The sequence below is a fragment of the Oncorhynchus kisutch genome, linkage group LG8 (genome assembly GCF_002021735.2).
Source record: "Oncorhynchus kisutch isolate 150728-3 linkage group LG8, Okis_V2, whole genome shotgun sequence".
Lineage (NCBI taxonomy): Eukaryota > Metazoa > Chordata > Actinopteri > Salmoniformes > Salmonidae > Oncorhynchus > Oncorhynchus kisutch.
The window spans coordinates 5,532,073-5,548,616 of record NC_034181.2 but is presented as its reverse complement, the minus strand read 5'-3'; the positions used below and the strand labels follow the sequence as shown (position 1 = coordinate 5,548,616).

Genomic DNA, 16,544 nt, shown 5'->3' with positions numbered 1-16,544 from the left:
TCAGGCTGGGCCTAATATAGTGTATAAGAGGTCAGGCTGGGCCTAATATAGTGTATAAGAGGTCAGGCTGGGCCTAATATAGTGTATAAGAGGTCAGGCTGGGCCTAATATAGTGTATAAGAGGTCAGGCTGGGCCTAATATAGTGTATAAGAGGTCAGGCTGGGCCTAATATAGTGTATAAGAGGTCAGACTGGGCCTAATATAGTGTATAAGAGGTCAGACTGGGCCTAATATAGTGTATAAGAGGTCAGACTGGGCCTAATATAGTGTATAAGAGGTCAGGCTGGGCCTAATATAGTGCTTCTACACCTGCATTGCTTGCTGTTTGGGGTTTTAGGCTGGGTTTCTGTACAGCACTTTGAGATATCAGCTGATGTACGAAGGGCTATATAAATAAATTTGATTTGAAATTTGATTAATATAGTGTATAAGATGACAGGCTGGGCCTAATATAGTGTATAAGAGGTCAGGCTGGGCCTAATATAGTGTATAAGAGGTCATACAATAAGTTGTGTAGTGATTCCTATGTTGTCGATGTAAATAATATTTGTTGGTCCGTGGTGTGTAATGAGGAGCAACCAGACGCCGCACTTGACACATTTATGAAACTACATATCCCAGTGACTGAGAAGCACGCAACCATTAAGAAAATGACTGTAAAAACTGTTAAATCCTTGTTGTTTGATGAGGAATTGAAAAATGGTATGGTTGAGAGGGATGAGGCAAAAGGAATGGCAAATAAGTCTGGCTGCACAACCGATATGCAAACGTACTGCAAATTCATAAATCATGTGACTAAACTGAATTAAATAAAAAAGTAGAAGAAACTACGCTATGAAACAAAAATAAATTACATAAATAATGATTGTAAAAAGCTTTGGAGCACATTAATTTAAAATGTGGTTTAAAAAAAAAAGAGTTCTGTGATGTCACACCGTTATAGGATGCAACCTTTCCAACAAGTCAGTTCATCAAATGTATGCCCTGCAAAAAGCTACCCCGGTCAACTGTAAGTGCTGTTATCGTGAAGTGGAAATCGTGAAGTGGCTCAGCCGTGAAGTGGATGGCCACACAAGCCATCACAGAACACAACCACGCTGAAACGTGTATAAATCGTCTGTCCTCGGTTGCAACACTCACTACTGTATTCCAAACTGCCTCTGGAAGCAACGTCATCACAAGAACTGGTCGTCAAAAGCTTCATGAAATGGGTTTCCGTGGCCGAGCAGCTGCACACAAGCCTAAGATCACCATGCGCAATGCAAAGCATCGGCTGGAGTGGTGTAAGCTTCGCATTCTCTGGAGTGATGAATCACGCTTCACCATCTGGCAGTCCGACGGACTAATTTGGGTTTGGCGGATGCCAGGAGAAAGCTACCTGCCTCAATGCATAATGCCAACTGTAAAGTTTGGTGGAGGAGGAATAATGGTCTGGGGCTGTTTTTCATGGTTCAGGCCCCTTAGTTCCAGTGAAGGGAAATCTTAACGCTACAGCATACAATGACATTCTAGATGATTCTGTGCTTCCAACTTTGTGGCAACAGTTTGGGGAAGGCCCTTTCCTGTTTCAGCATGACAATGCCCCATTGCACAAAGCATACAGAAATGGTTTGTGAAGATCGGTGTGGAATAACTTGACTGGCCTGCACAGAGCCCTGACCTCAACCCCATCAAACACCTTTGCGATGAATTGGAAAGCCGACCTAATCACCCAACGACATCAGTGCCCGACCTCACTAATGCTCTTGTGGCTGAATGGAAGCAAGTCCCCGGAGCAATGTCCCAACATCTAGTGGAAAGCCTTCCCAGAAGAGTGGAGGCTGTTATAGCAGCAATGTTCCAACATCTAGTTGAAAGCCTTCCCAGAAGAGTGGAGGTTGTTATAGCAGCAATGTTCCTTCATCTAGTGGAAAGCCTTCCCAGAAGAGTGGAGGCTGTTATAGCAGCAATGTTCCTACATCTAGTGGAAAGCCTTCCCAGAAGAGTGGAGGCTGTTATAGCAGCAATGTTCCATCATCTAGTGGAAACCCTTCCCAGTAGAGTGGAGGCTGTTATAGCAGCAATGTTCCTACATCTAGTGGAAAGCCTTCCCAGAAGAGTGGTGGCTGTTATAGCAGCAATGTTCCATCATCTAGTGGAAAGCCTTCCCAGCTGTTATAGCAGCAAAGGGGGGGACCAACTCCATATTAATGCCCATGAATTTGTAATGAGATGTTAGACAAGCAGGTGTCCACATACTTTTGGTAATGTTGTGTTTCTTGGTCATACCGTCCCTCTCCCAGCCAGATGCAGAGAAACTCATCCACGCCTTCCATCTTCTCTCGGATCGAAACCACGCTGCATGGGGGCCTCCCGGACTAATCACTAGAGGCTTCAACTAATCCAGAACAGTGCTGCCAGGGTCCTGACCAGGACCAAGGAATCCGACCACATCACCCCGATCCTGCCCAAACTGGCTAGCGGTCAACTACAGGATTGACTTCAAAAATCCAACTGCTTCTATGTAAAAGCCTTGAATGGATTGAGGCCCACCTACATCAGCGATTTCATCTCAACCAGCGAGACACCTCGCACTCTCCCCGTTCCGTCTCCGAACTATGGGGGACCGAGCCTTCTGCTCCCTCACCCCTTCGCCTGTGGAAATCTCTCCCTGACCATCTGTGAGGCAATCTATCACTTTGAACTTGACAAATTGGCCTTAAAATCCACTTCTACAGACTGTCTTTCTTCTGTTAGTCCTAATGGATTTAACACCTAGCCCACTATTGCTATTATACCTGCCTTGATTCAAAATGGATGGCGAATTTTTAGTTTATTTATTTTTTACATAGATTTGATCTATTAACTCTATGGGGCGGCAGCGTAGCCTAGTGTAGCCTAGTGCTTAGAGCGTTGGACTAGTAACCGGAAGGTTGCGAGTTCAAACCCCCGAGCTGACAAGGTACAAATCTGTCGTTCTGCCCCTGAACAGGCAGTTAACCCACTGTTCCCAGGCCGTCATTGAAAATAAGAATTTGTTTTTTAACTGACTTGCCTGGTTAAATAAAGGTTAAATAAAAATAAAAAAATTTAAAAAATGATGAAAAGTGCAAATGAAATGTTTTATTATTTGCATTGCACACTGGGTGATAATAAGGTTGGTTGGTATCCAGATTTTCCTAGTGTTCCTGTACCATACCAGGGAATTTCTTTCCAAACGTAATTATTAACTTTTTTTTATATATTTTTAGACAGCACAATTTAGACAGCTGCGATCTTGATCCAGGAAGGGATGGATGGTCTCTGCTGTAAACCAAGAAACTTGATATTGCAAGCTAGCAACCTAGATAGCAAGTTAGCAAACCAAATGCATAGCTGGAGCCCTGAGCTGGAGCCCTGAACCCCCCCCCCCCCCCCCGTATTGAAAATCATACTGTCGGTATACCGTCCAATACACACAGAAACACGCTCAGTTCAGAAAACACACACACAGCTGTCCGGTACCACCCACCTGTCCGGAGGATGCTAGCAGGTTGATGGTGGTCAGTAGCATCCAGCCACGTGACGCCTCTTCACTGTGGTTCACCTCCAGGAACTGGACGATGGCTCTACTGGCTGCCTCTGGGGAGAGAACACACACACACACACACACACGTTGGTCATAGACAGAGAATGAGCTACAGATGTGTAGCATAATGTAATTCCAAAAGTCTTAGGTGGTAGAGAGAGCGAGAATTCCTTACATTCGGTGTGTGTGTGTGTGTGTGTATCTAGTGGTTTCCTCTAGAGCTGCTGTGCCGTTGGTCGTCCGTCAAAGGAAGGCAAACCTCAGTCAAAGCTTTGAACAATGACAGACCGATAACACACACTGACCTGGAGAGAGAACTGACGACAGACTGATAACACACACTGATCTGGAGAGAGAACTGACGACAGACTGACCTGGAGAGAGAACTGACGACAGACTGATCTGGAGAGAGAACTGACGACAGACTGACCTGGAGAGAAAACTGACAGGTTTTGAAAGCCTTTGGTTGGGGCCAACTTTTCTGTCTTCATACAGGGGGAATCATGAACGAACAGCTTCCCATTCTGTCTTCATACAGGGGGAATCCCATTCTGTCTTCATACAGGGGGAATCATGAACGAACATTCTGTCTTCATACAGGGGGAATCATGAACGAACAGCCGCCCATTCTGTCTTCATACAGGGGGAATCATGAACGAACAGCTTCCCATTCTGTCTTCATACAGGGGGAATCCCATTCTGTCTTCATACAGGGGGGATCATGAACGAACATTCTGTCTTCATACAGGGGGAATCATGAACGAACAGCCGCCCATTCTGTCTTCATACAGGGGGAATCATGAACGAACAGCTTCCCATTCTGTGTTCATACAAGGGGGAATCATGAACGAACAGCGTCCCATTCTGTCTCCATACAGGGGGAATCATGAACGAACAGCCGCCCATTCTGTCTTCATACAAGGGGGAATCATGAACGAACAGCTTCCCATTCTGGCTTCATACAGGGGGAATCATGAACGAACAGCGTCCCATTCTGTCTCCATACAGGGGGAATCATGAACGAACAGCCTCCCATTCTGTCTCCATACAGGGGGAATCATGAACGAACAGCTTCCCATTCTGTCTTCATACAGGGGGAATCATGAATGAACATTCTGTCTTCATACAGGGGGAATCATGAACGAACAGCCTCCCATTCTGTCTTCATACAGGGGGAACCATGAACGAACAGATTCCCATTCTGTCTTCATACAGGGGGAACCATGAACGAACAGAATCCCATTCTGTCTTCATACAGGGGGAATCATGAACGAACAGCTTGGGGGAATCATGAACGAACAGCCCCCCATTCTGTCTTCATTCAGGGGGAATCATGAACGAACAGCCTCCCATTCTGTCTTCATACAGGGGGAATCATGAACGAACATTCTGTCTTCATACAAGGGGGAATCATGAACGAACAGCTTCCCATTCTGTCTTCATACAGGGGGAACCATGAACGAACAGCCACCCATTCTGTCTTCATACTGGGGGAATCATGAACGAACAGCCTCCCATTCTGTCTTCATACAGGGGGAATCATGAACGAACAGCTTGGGGGAATCATGAACGAACAGCCCCCCATTCTGTCTTCATACAGGGGGAATCATGAACGAACAGCTTCCCATTCTGTCTTCATACAGGGGGAATCATGAACGAACAGCTTCCCATTCTGTCTTCATACAGGGGGAATCATGAACGAACATTCTGTCTTCATACAAGGGGGAATCATGAACGAACAGCTTCCCATTCTGTCTTCATACAGGGGGAACCATGAACGAACAGCCACCCATTCTGTATTCATACTGGGGGAATCATGAACGAACAGCCTCCCATTCTGTCTTCATACAGGGGGAATCATGAACGAACAGCTTCCCATTCTGTCTTCATACAGGGGGAATCATGAATGAACATTCTGTCTTCATACAGGGGGAATCATGAACGAACAGCCTCCCATTCTGTCTTCATACAGGGGCAACCATGAACGAACAGATTCCCATTCTGTCTTCATACAGGGGGAACCATGAACGAACAGCTTCCCATTCTGTCTTCATACAGGGGGAACCATGAACGAACATTCTGTCTTCATACAGGGGGAACCATGAACGAACAGTTTCCCATTCTGTCTTCATACAGGGGGAATCATGAACGAACAGCGTCCCATTCTGTCTTCATACAGGGGGAATCATGAACGAACAGCTTGGGGGAATCATGAACGAACAGCTTCCCATTCTGTCTTCATACAGGGGGAATCATGAACGAACAGCCTGCAATTGTCTTCATACAGGGGGATGCATGAACGAACAGCCTCCCATTCTGTCTTCATTCAGGGGGAATCATGAACGAACAGCCTCCCATTCTGTCTTCATACAGGGGGAATCATGAACGAACAGCCTCCCATTCTGTCTTCATACAGGGGTAATCATGAACGAACAGCCTCCCATTCTGTCTTCATACAGGGGGAATCATGAACGAACATTCTGTCTTCATACAGGGGGAATCATGAACGAGCAGCCTCCCATTCTGTCTTCATACAGGGGGAATCATGAACGAACATTCTGTCTTCATACAGGGGGAATCATGAACGAACAGCCGCCCATTCTGTCTTCATACAGGGGGAATCATGAACGAACAGCTTCCCATTCTGTGTTCATACAAGGGGGAATCATGAACGAACAGCGTCCCATTCTGTCTCCATACAGGGGGAATCATGAACGAACAGCCGCCCATTCTGTCTTCATACAAGGGGGAATCATGAACGAACAGCTTCCCATTCTGGCTTCATACAGGGGGAATCATGAACGAACAGCGTCCCATTCTGTCTCCATACAGGGGGAATCATGAACGAACAGCCTCCCATTCTGTCTCCATACAGGGGGAATCATGAACGAACAGCTTCCCATTCTGTCTTCATACAGGGGGAATCATGAATGAACATTCTGTCTTCATACAGGGGGAATCATGAACGAACAGCCTCCCATTCTGTCTTCATACAGGGGGAACCATGAACGAACAGATTCCCATTCTGTCTTCATACAGGGGGAACCATGAACGAACAGAATCCCATTCTGTCTTCATACAGGGGGAATCATGAACGAACAGCTTGGGGGAATCATGAACGAACAGCCCCCCATTCTGTCTTCATTCAGGGGGAATCATGAACGAACAGCCTCCCATTCTGTCTTCATACAGGGGGAATCATGAACGAACATTCTGTCTTCATACAAGGGGGAATCATGAACGAACAGCTTCCCATTCTGTCTTCATACAGGGGGAACCATGAACGAACAGCCACCCATTCTGTCTTCATACTGGGGGAATCATGAACGAACAGCCTCCCATTCTGTCTTCATACAGGGGGAATCATGAACGAACAGCTTGGGGGAATCATGAACGAACAGCCCCCCATTCTGTCTTCATACAGGGGGAATCATGAACGAACAGCTTCCCATTCTGTCTTCATACAGGGGGAATCATGAACGAACAGCTTCCCATTCTGTCTTCATACAGGGGGAATCATGAACGAACATTCTGTCTTCATACAAGGGGGAATCATGAACGAACAGCTTCCCATTCTGTCTTCATACAGGGGGAACCATGAACGAACAGCCACCCATTCTGTATTCATACTGGGGGAATCATGAACGAACAGCCTCCCATTCTGTCTTCATACAGGGGGAATCATGAACGAACAGCTTCCCATTCTGTCTTCATACAGGGGGAATCATGAATGAACATTCTGTCTTCATACAGGGGGAATCATGAACGAACAGCCTCCCATTCTGTCTTCATACAGGGGCAACCATGAACGAACAGATTCCCATTCTGTCTTCATACAGGGGGAACCATGAACGAACAGCTTCCCATTCTGTCTTCATACAGGGGGAACCATGAACGAACATTCTGTCTTCATACAGGGGGAACCATGAACGAACAGTTTCCCATTCTGTCTTCATACAGGGGGAATCATGAACGAACAGCGTCCCATTCTGTCTTCATACAGGGGGAATCATGAACGAACAGCTTGGGGGAATCATGAACGAACAGCTTCCCATTCTGTCTTCATACAGGGGGAATCATGAACGAACAGCCTGCAATTGTCTTCATACAGGGGGATGCATGAACGAACAGCCTCCCATTCTGTCTTCATTCAGGGGGAATCATGAACGAACAGCCTCCCATTCTGTCTTCATACAGGGGGAATCATGAACGAACAGCCTCCCATTCTGTCTTCATACAGGGGTAATCATGAACGAACAGCCTCCCATTCTGTCTTCATACAGGGGGAATCATGAACGAACATTCTGTCTTCATACAGGGGGAATCATGAACGAGCAGCCTCCCATTCTGTCTTCATACAGGGGGAATCATGAACAAACAGCTTCCCATTCTGTCTTCATACAGGGGGAATCATGAACGAACAGCCTCCCATTCTGTCTTCATACAGGGGGAACCATGAACGAACAGATTCCCATTCTGTCTTCATACAGGGGGAATCATGAATGAACAGCTTGGGGGAATCATGAACGAACAGCTACCCATTCTGTCTTCATACAGGGGGAATCATGAACAAACAGCTTCCCATTCTGTCTTCATACAGGGGGAATCATGAACGAACAGCCTCCAATTCTGTCTTCATACAGGGGGAACCATGAACGAACAGATTCCCATTCTGTCTTCATACAGGGGGAATCATGAACGAACATTCTGTCTTCATACAGGGGGAATCATGAACGAACAGCTTCCCATTCTGTGTTCATACAAGGGGGAATCATGAACGAACAGCATCCCATTCTGTCTTCATACAAGGGGGAATCATGAACGAACAGCGACCCATTCTGTCTTCATACAGGGGGAATCATGAACGAACAGCGTCCCATTCTGTCTTCATACAGGGGGAATCATGAACGAACAGCGTCCCATTCTGTCTCCATACAGGGGGAATCATGAATGAACATTCTGTCTTCATACAGGGGGAATCATGAACGAACAGCCTCCCATTCTGTCTTCATACAGGGGGAACCATGAACGAACAGATTCCCATTCTGTCTTCATACAGGGGGAACCATGAACGAACAGATTCCCATTCTGTCTTCATACAGGGGGAATCATGAATGAACAGCTTGGGGGAATCATGAACGAACAGGGGGAATCACATTCTGTCTTCATACAGGGGGAATCATGAACGAACATTCTGTCTTCATACAAGGGGGAATCATGAACGAACAGCTTCCCATTCTGTCTTCATACAGGGGGAACCATGAACGAACAGCCTCCAATTCTGTCTTCATACTGGGGGAATCATGAACGAACAGCCTCCCATTCTGTCTTCATACAGGGGGAATCATGAACGAACAGCCTCCCATTCTGTCTTCATACAGGGGGAACCATGAACGAACAGATTCCCATTCTGTCTTCATACAGGGGGAACCATGAACGAACAGATTCCCATTCTGTCTTCATACAGGGGGAATCATGAATGAACAGCTTGGGGGAATCATGAACGAACAGGGGGAATCACATTCTGTCTTCATACAGGGGGAATCATGAACGAACATTCTGTCTTCATACAAGGGGGAATCATGAACGAACAGCTTCCCATTCTGTCTTCATACAGGGGGAACCATGAACGAACAGCCTCCAATTCTGTCTTCATACTGGGGGAATCATGAACGAACAGCCTCCCATTCTGTCTTCATACAGGGGGAATCATGAACGAACAGCTTCCCATTCTGTCTTCATACAGGGGGAATCATGAACGAACAGCTTCCCATTCTGTCTTCATACAGGGGGAATCATGAACGAACAGCTTCCCATTCTGTCTTCATACAGGGGGAATCACTGCATTGACCCTAATCAACACCCCTTTCAGCGAGCCTTTCTGGACGATATTAACATTGTATTAAAATCGGTGGCGACTACGAATGTGCATCTTTCTCTTTCAACGCGATTCGATAGGTACCGTTATCTAGATACACGGCTCCAAATACAGGAACGATATGTTTTAGTTTCAAACGGATCCGGTTGTGATTCGAGGAACGAATCAATGCGATTCCTGTTAGATGTGTTAAACACGTTCACATGCCATTCTCAATTCAAATCTGCTGCCGATGTTGCTCACGAGCCTGAATCGTTCCATCTCTAATGGTGGCAAGACAGCAGACGGACACTATATTTATTTTTATTTAATCTTTATTTAAGTAGGCAAGTCAGTTAAGAACAAATTCTTATTTTCAATGACGGCCCTAGGAACAGTGGGGTTAACTGCCTTGTTCAGGGGCAGAACGACAGATTTCTACCTTGTCAGTTCCGGGATTTGAACTTGCAACCTTCCGGTTACTAGTCCAATGCTCTAACCACTAGGCTACCCTGCAGCCCCAATATGAATTCCAGGGTGATGAACTGTGGTCCGTGATCAGTAACACAACCACGTGGGGAAGTCGTGCAATACAAAAAGGTCGTAGTGTGAAGCCTGGAGTCGTGTGAAGCCTTGTGAGTCATGTAAAGATATCCTTGGCAGTCACAGCGTACTCTCCAGGATGGAACAACACTACATGGCCAAAAGTATGTGGACACCTCTTTAAATTAGTGGATTCGGTTATTTCAGCCACACCCCTTGCTGAAAGTTGTATAAAATGTATCACACAGCCATGCAATCTCCATAGACAAACATTGGCAGTAGAATGGCTTTTACTGAAGATCTTCAACATGGCACCATCATAGGACAGTTAGTCTAAATGCCTGCCCTGCTAGAGCTGGCCCCGATCAACTGTCAGTACCTGTTATTGTGAAGTGGAAACGTCTAGGAGCAACAACGGCTCAGCCGTGAAGTGGTAGGCCACACAAGCTCACAGAACAGGACCACCGAGTGCTGACCTCGGTTGCAACACTCACTACCAAGTTCCAAACTGTCTCTTGAAGCAACATCAGCACAAGAATTGTTAGACTGGAGCTTCATGAAATGGGTTTCCATGGCAGAGCAGTCACACATGAGCCTAAGATCACCATGCGCAATGATTTGGCTGATGTGGTGTAAAGGCTCGCAGACATTGGACTCTGGAGCAGTGGAAATACGTTGTCTGGAGTGATGAATCACGCATCACCATCTGGCAGTCCGACAGACGAATCTGGGTTTGGCAGATGCCTGGAGAATGCTATCTGCCCCAATGCATAGTGCCAACTGTAAAGTTTGGTGGAGGAGGAATAATGGTCTGGGGCTGTTTTTCATGGTTCGGGCCCCTTAGTTCCAGTGAAGGGAAATCTTAACGCTACAGCAGACAATGGCATTCTAGACAATTCTGTGCTTCCAACATTGTGGCAACAGTTTGGGGAAAGCTCTTTCCTGTTCCATCATGACAATGACCCCGTGCACAAAGCGAGGTCCATACAGAAATGGTTTGTCAAGATCAGTGTGAAAGAACTTGACTGTCCTGCACAGGGCCCTGACCTCAACCCCATCGAACACCTGTGGGATGAATCTGAACGCCGACTGCAAGCCAGACCTAATCGCCCAACGATATCAGTGCCCGACATCACTAACACTCTTATGACTGAATGGAAACAAGTCCCCCTCAGCAATGTTCCAACATCTAATGGAAAGCCTTCCCAGAAGAGTGGAGGCTGTTATAGCAGCAATGTTCCAACATCTAGTGGAAACCCTTCCCAGTAGAGTGGAGGCTGTTATAGCAGCGTTGTTCCAACATCTAGTGGAAAGCCTTCCCAGAAGAGTGGAGGCTGTTATAGCAGCAATGTTCCAACATCTAGTGGAAAGCCTTCCCAGTAGAGTGGAGGCTGTTATAGCAGCGTTGTTCCAACATCTAGTGGAAAGCCTTCCCAGAAGAGTGGAGGCTGTTATAGCAGCAATGTTCCTACATCTAGTGGAAAGCCTTCCCAGAAGAGTGGAGGCTGTTATAGCAGCAATGTTCCAACATCTAGTGGAAAGCCTTCCCAGTAGAGTGGAGGCTGTTATAGCAGCGTTGTTTCCAACATCTAGTGGAAAGCCTTCCCAGAAGAGTGGAGGCTGTTATAGCAGCAATGTTCCAACATCTAGTGGAAAGCCTTCCCAGTAGAGTGGAGGCTGTTATAGCAGCGTTGTTCCAACATCTAGTGGAAAGCCTTCCCAGAAGAGTGGAGGCTGTTATAGCAGCAATGTTCCTACATCTAGTGGAAAGCCTTCCCAGAAGAGTGGAGGCTGTTATAGCAGCAATGTTCCAACATCTAGTGGAAAGCCTTCCCAGTAGAGTGGAGGCTGTTATAGCAGCGTTGTTTCCAACATCTAGTGGAAAGCCTTCCCAGAAGAGTGGAGGCTGTTATAGCAGCAATGTTCCAACATCTAGTGGAAAGCCTTCCCAGAAGAGTGGAGGCTGTTATAGCAGCAAGGAAGCAGCAAGGTGTCCACATACTTTTGGTCATGTAGTATATCAAAGGATGGTCAAGCTGAGTGACAGCTTTACTCCATCCATCCCTCTGATCATAAGCCAGTTCTCTTTTCCCTCACTCCATCCCTCACTCCATCCCTCACTCCTTCTCTGTCAGTTAGGTCCACATTTCACACAAAACAGGTATATAAATCATCACGAGAGGCCACCTCATCCATCCAGCTTACGAGCTCCAACACTGAGCAGTGAGAATCAAGGTAATAAATAAGTTGGTATTTTGGTCATGTTTCTCTAGAGCTGTTGCTTGGACACCTATCTGAGCTAGGCGAATAACAAGAGAGCTCCACTGACACTGACGAGCTGAAGCATCAGATCAGAAGCTGTGAAGGGCTGTAGAGTCAGATCAGAAGCTATGAAGGGCTGTAGCGTCAGATCAGAAGCTGTGAAGGGCTGTAGAGACAGATCAGAAGCTATGAAGGGCTGTAGAGACAGATCAGAAGCTATGAAGGGCTGTAGAGACAGATCAGAAGCTATGAAGGGCTGTAGAGACAGATCAGAAGCTATGAAGGGCTGTAGAGTCAGATCAGAAGCTATGAAGGGCTGTAGAGTCAGATCAGAAGCTGTGATTAAGAACTGCTGTGCTCAGACAAACCTGACATGATCTTAATTGAGGAGACTTTAACCATCCACAGTGTGTTTCATTAGTACGGGGTGGCAGCTTAGCAACAGCCCTCGCGATGGACTGTAGCAGGCAAAAACATTACAGCGAAGTTGACTTAAGACTGACATGAAATAGGCCAAAATATAGCTTTTAAGGGGAACAGTGAGACACACGTGTAGCCTCCCTTGGGAAAGAGTTCTTCTGACCTCAACGGGACGGGATCTGGTTAAATAAATCCACTGACCTGTGGACTTGTTGGAGGCCCTCCGTCTGATCTCTGTGACCATGAGCCGGGACACCTGGGTAGTGAACTGGAGGAGGTCCTGGAACTTCTCTGTCATGGTGCTGGGGGGAGCGTTACCAAACACCTGCAAAAAGGTAAAAGATTAACAGTCAGAGGAAGGCCCTAAAAATTGTCAAAGACTCCAGCCACCTTAGTCATACACTGTTCTCTCTGCTACCGCACGGCAAGCAGTACCGGAGCACCAAGTCTGGGACCAAGAGGCTCCTAAACAGCTTCTACCCCCAAGATATAAGACTCCTGAACATCTAGTCAAATGGCTACCCAGACTAGTTGTACTGCCCCCCCCCCCTCTTTTACACTGCTGCTACTCTCTGTTATTATCTATGCATAGTCACTTTACCTCTACCTACATGTACATATTACCTCAACACCGGTGCCCCCCGCACATTGACTCTGTACCAGTACCCCCTGTATATAGCCTCCACATTGATTCTGTACCGGTACCCCCTGTGTATAGCCTCCACATTGACTCTGTACCGGTACCCCCTGTATATAGCCTCCACATTGACTCTGTACCGGTACCCCCTGTATATAGCCTCCACATTGACTCTGTACCAGTACCCCCTGTATATAGCCTCCACATTGACTCTGTACCGGTACCCCCTGTATATAGCCTCCACATTGACTCTGTACCGGTACCCCCTGTATATAGCCTCCACATTGACTCTGTACCGGTACCCCCTGTATATAGCCTCCACATTGACTCTGTACCGGTACCCCCTGCATATAGCCTCCACATTGACTCTGTACCGGTACCCCCTGCATATAGCCTCCACATTGACTCTGTACCAGTACCCCCTGTATATAGCCTCCACATTGACTCTGTACCGGTACCCCCTGTATATAGCCTCCACATTGACTCTGTACCGGTACCCCCTGTATATAGCCTCCACATTGACTCTGTACCGGTACCCCCTGTATATAGCCTCCACATTGACTCTGTACCGGTACCCCCTGCATATAGCCTCCACGTTGACTCTGTACCAGTACCCCCTGTATATAGCCTCCACATTGACTCTGTACCGGTACCCCTGTATATAGCCTCCACATTGACTCTGTACCGGTAACCCCTGTATATAGCCTCCACATTAACTCTGTACCGTAACACCCTGTATATAGTCTCCACATTGACTCTGTACCGTAACACCCTGTATATAGCCTCCACATTGACTCTGTACCGTAACACCCTGTATATAGCCTCCACATTGACTCTGTACCGTAACACCCTGTATATAGCCTCCACATTGACTCTGTACCGGTACCCCCTGCATATAGCCTCCACATTGACTCTGTACCGGTACCCCCTGTATATAGCCTCCACATTGACTCTGTACCGGTACCCCCTGTATATAGCCTCCACATTGACTCTGTACCGGTACCCCCTGCATATAGCCTCCACATTGACTCTGTACCGGTACCCCCTGCATATAGCCTCCACATTGACTCTGTACCAGTACCCCCTGTATATAGCCTCCACATTGACTCTGTACCGGTACCCCCTGTATATAGCCTCCACATTGACTCTGTACCGGTACCCCCTGTATATAGCCTCCACATTGACTCTGTACCGGTACCCCCTGTATATAGCCTCCACATTGACTCTGTACCGGTACCCCCTGCATATAGCCTCCACATTGACTCTGTACCGGTACCCCCTGCATATAGCCTCCACGTTGACTCTGTACCAGTACCCCCTGTATATAGCCTCCACATTGACTCTGTACCGGTACCCCTGTATATAGCCTCCACATTGACTCTGTACCGGTAACCCCTGTATATAGCCTCCACATTAACTCTGTACCGTAACACCCTGTATATAGTCTCCACATTGACTCTGTACCGTAACACCCTGTATATAGCCTCCACATTGACTCTGTACCGTAACACCCTGTATATAGCCTCCACATTGACTCTGTACCGTAACACCCTGTATATAGCCTCCACATTGACTCTGTACCGGTACCCCCTGCATATAGTCTCGCTATTTACTGCTGTTATTCTTATCTCTTACATATTTGGGGGGTATTTTCTTAAACTGCATTGTTGGTTAAGGGCTTGTAAGTAAGCATTTGTATTCGGCACATCTGACAGATATAATGTGATTTGAACAGTCACACACACACACACACACACACACACACACACACACACACACACACACACACACACACACACACACACACACACACACACACACACACACACACACACACCAAGGACCACCTACATGTTATACATTCTAGTCATTTAGCAGATGCTCTTATCCAGAGAGACTTAAAGGTAGTGCATCCATCTTAGGATAGCTAGGTGGGACAACCAAACATCACAGTCAGTAGCTAGGTGGGACAACCAAACATCACAGTCGCTAGGGGTTCAATAGCTAGGGGTTCAATAGCTAGGGGTTCAGTAGGTAGGGGTTCAGTAGCTAAGGGTTCAATAGCTAGGGGTTCAGTAGCTAAGGATTCAGTAGCTAGGGGTTAAGTAGCTAGGGGTTCAGTAGCTAGGGGTTCAGTAGCTAAGGGATCAATAGCTAGGGGTTCAGTAGCTAAGGGTTCAATAGCTAGGGGTTCAGTAGCTAGGGGTTCAGTAGCTAGGGTTCCAGTAGCTAGAGTTCCAGTAGCTAGGGGTTCAGTAGCTAGGGTTCCAGTAGCTAGGGGTTCCAGTAACTAGGGGTTCAGTAGGCTCTGCAGGGTGGGGGGGTAGGCTCTGCGGGGTGGGTAGGCTCTGTGGGGGGTGGGGGGTAGGCTCTGCAGGGTGGGGGGGTAGGCTCTGCAGGGTGGGGGGGTAGGCTCTGCAGGGTGGGGGGGGTAGGCTCTGCAGGGTGGGGGGGGTAGGCTCTGCAGGGGTGGAGGGTAGGCTCTGCGGGGGGTGGAGGGTAGGCTCTGCGGGGTGGGGGGGTAGGCTCTGCGGGGGGTGGGGGGTAGGCTCTGCGGGGTGGGGGGGTAGGCTCTGCGGGGGGTGGAGGGTAGGCTCTGCGGGGTCGGGGGGTAGGCTCTGCGGGGTGGGGGAGGTAGGCTATGCGGGGTGGGGGGGTAGGCTCTGCGGGGTGGGGGGGTAGGCTCTGCGGGGTGGGGGAGGTAGGCTATGCGGGTAGGTTAGTCTACGATACATGAAGAGATTATTAAGAGCGAGAATATTTGTATTTGTCAAAATGGCGGTCAAGCATCGATCATCAAGCCACCAGAATCAGACCCTTGATATTTATTGGAAAGGAGCATCAAGTTAATAATCACTGTGCTCTCACACCACCCGGTGAAGTTCATCACAACTGATTTCATCTGTAGCCGAATAGAACTGCATGCTTTTGTAGTGGGTGGACCAGACATCATGTGATCCCGTGACTTCAAGTTAACTTTGATATGACGGTTATTAAATCAATATTTGGCATTTAGGTTTATACGGGCTATTTCTTACATCATTCATTTTACAGACGCAAAAAAAAAAGATCACAAATGATCTGACGGAATTTATAAAAAAATTACCGAAACTTCCTGTTTCCATGACAGCGGGTCGTGATTTATTTTTTACACGTTAAGACTTAGAAACTATGGATTAACTCATTAACTAATCGCTTAGAAACTATGGATTAACTAATTAACTAATCGCTTAGAAACTATGGATTAAAAAGGTGGTTAGTGTCAGGAAATTTTCCC

General features: G+C 47.2%; 1 protein-coding gene across 1 annotated transcript in view; it reads right to left on the bottom strand.

The window, feature by feature from the left end:
• wdfy3 (WD repeat and FYVE domain containing 3) overlaps window positions 1-16,544 on the bottom strand; it is a 217,582-nt gene that overhangs the window by 180,232 nt on the left and 20,806 nt on the right. The window contains 2 exon segments of the mRNA XM_031829582.1: window positions 3,492-3,601; window positions 12,832-12,955. Of these exon segments, the coding sequence (XP_031685442.1) occupies window positions 3,492-3,601; window positions 12,832-12,955 (234 nt within the window).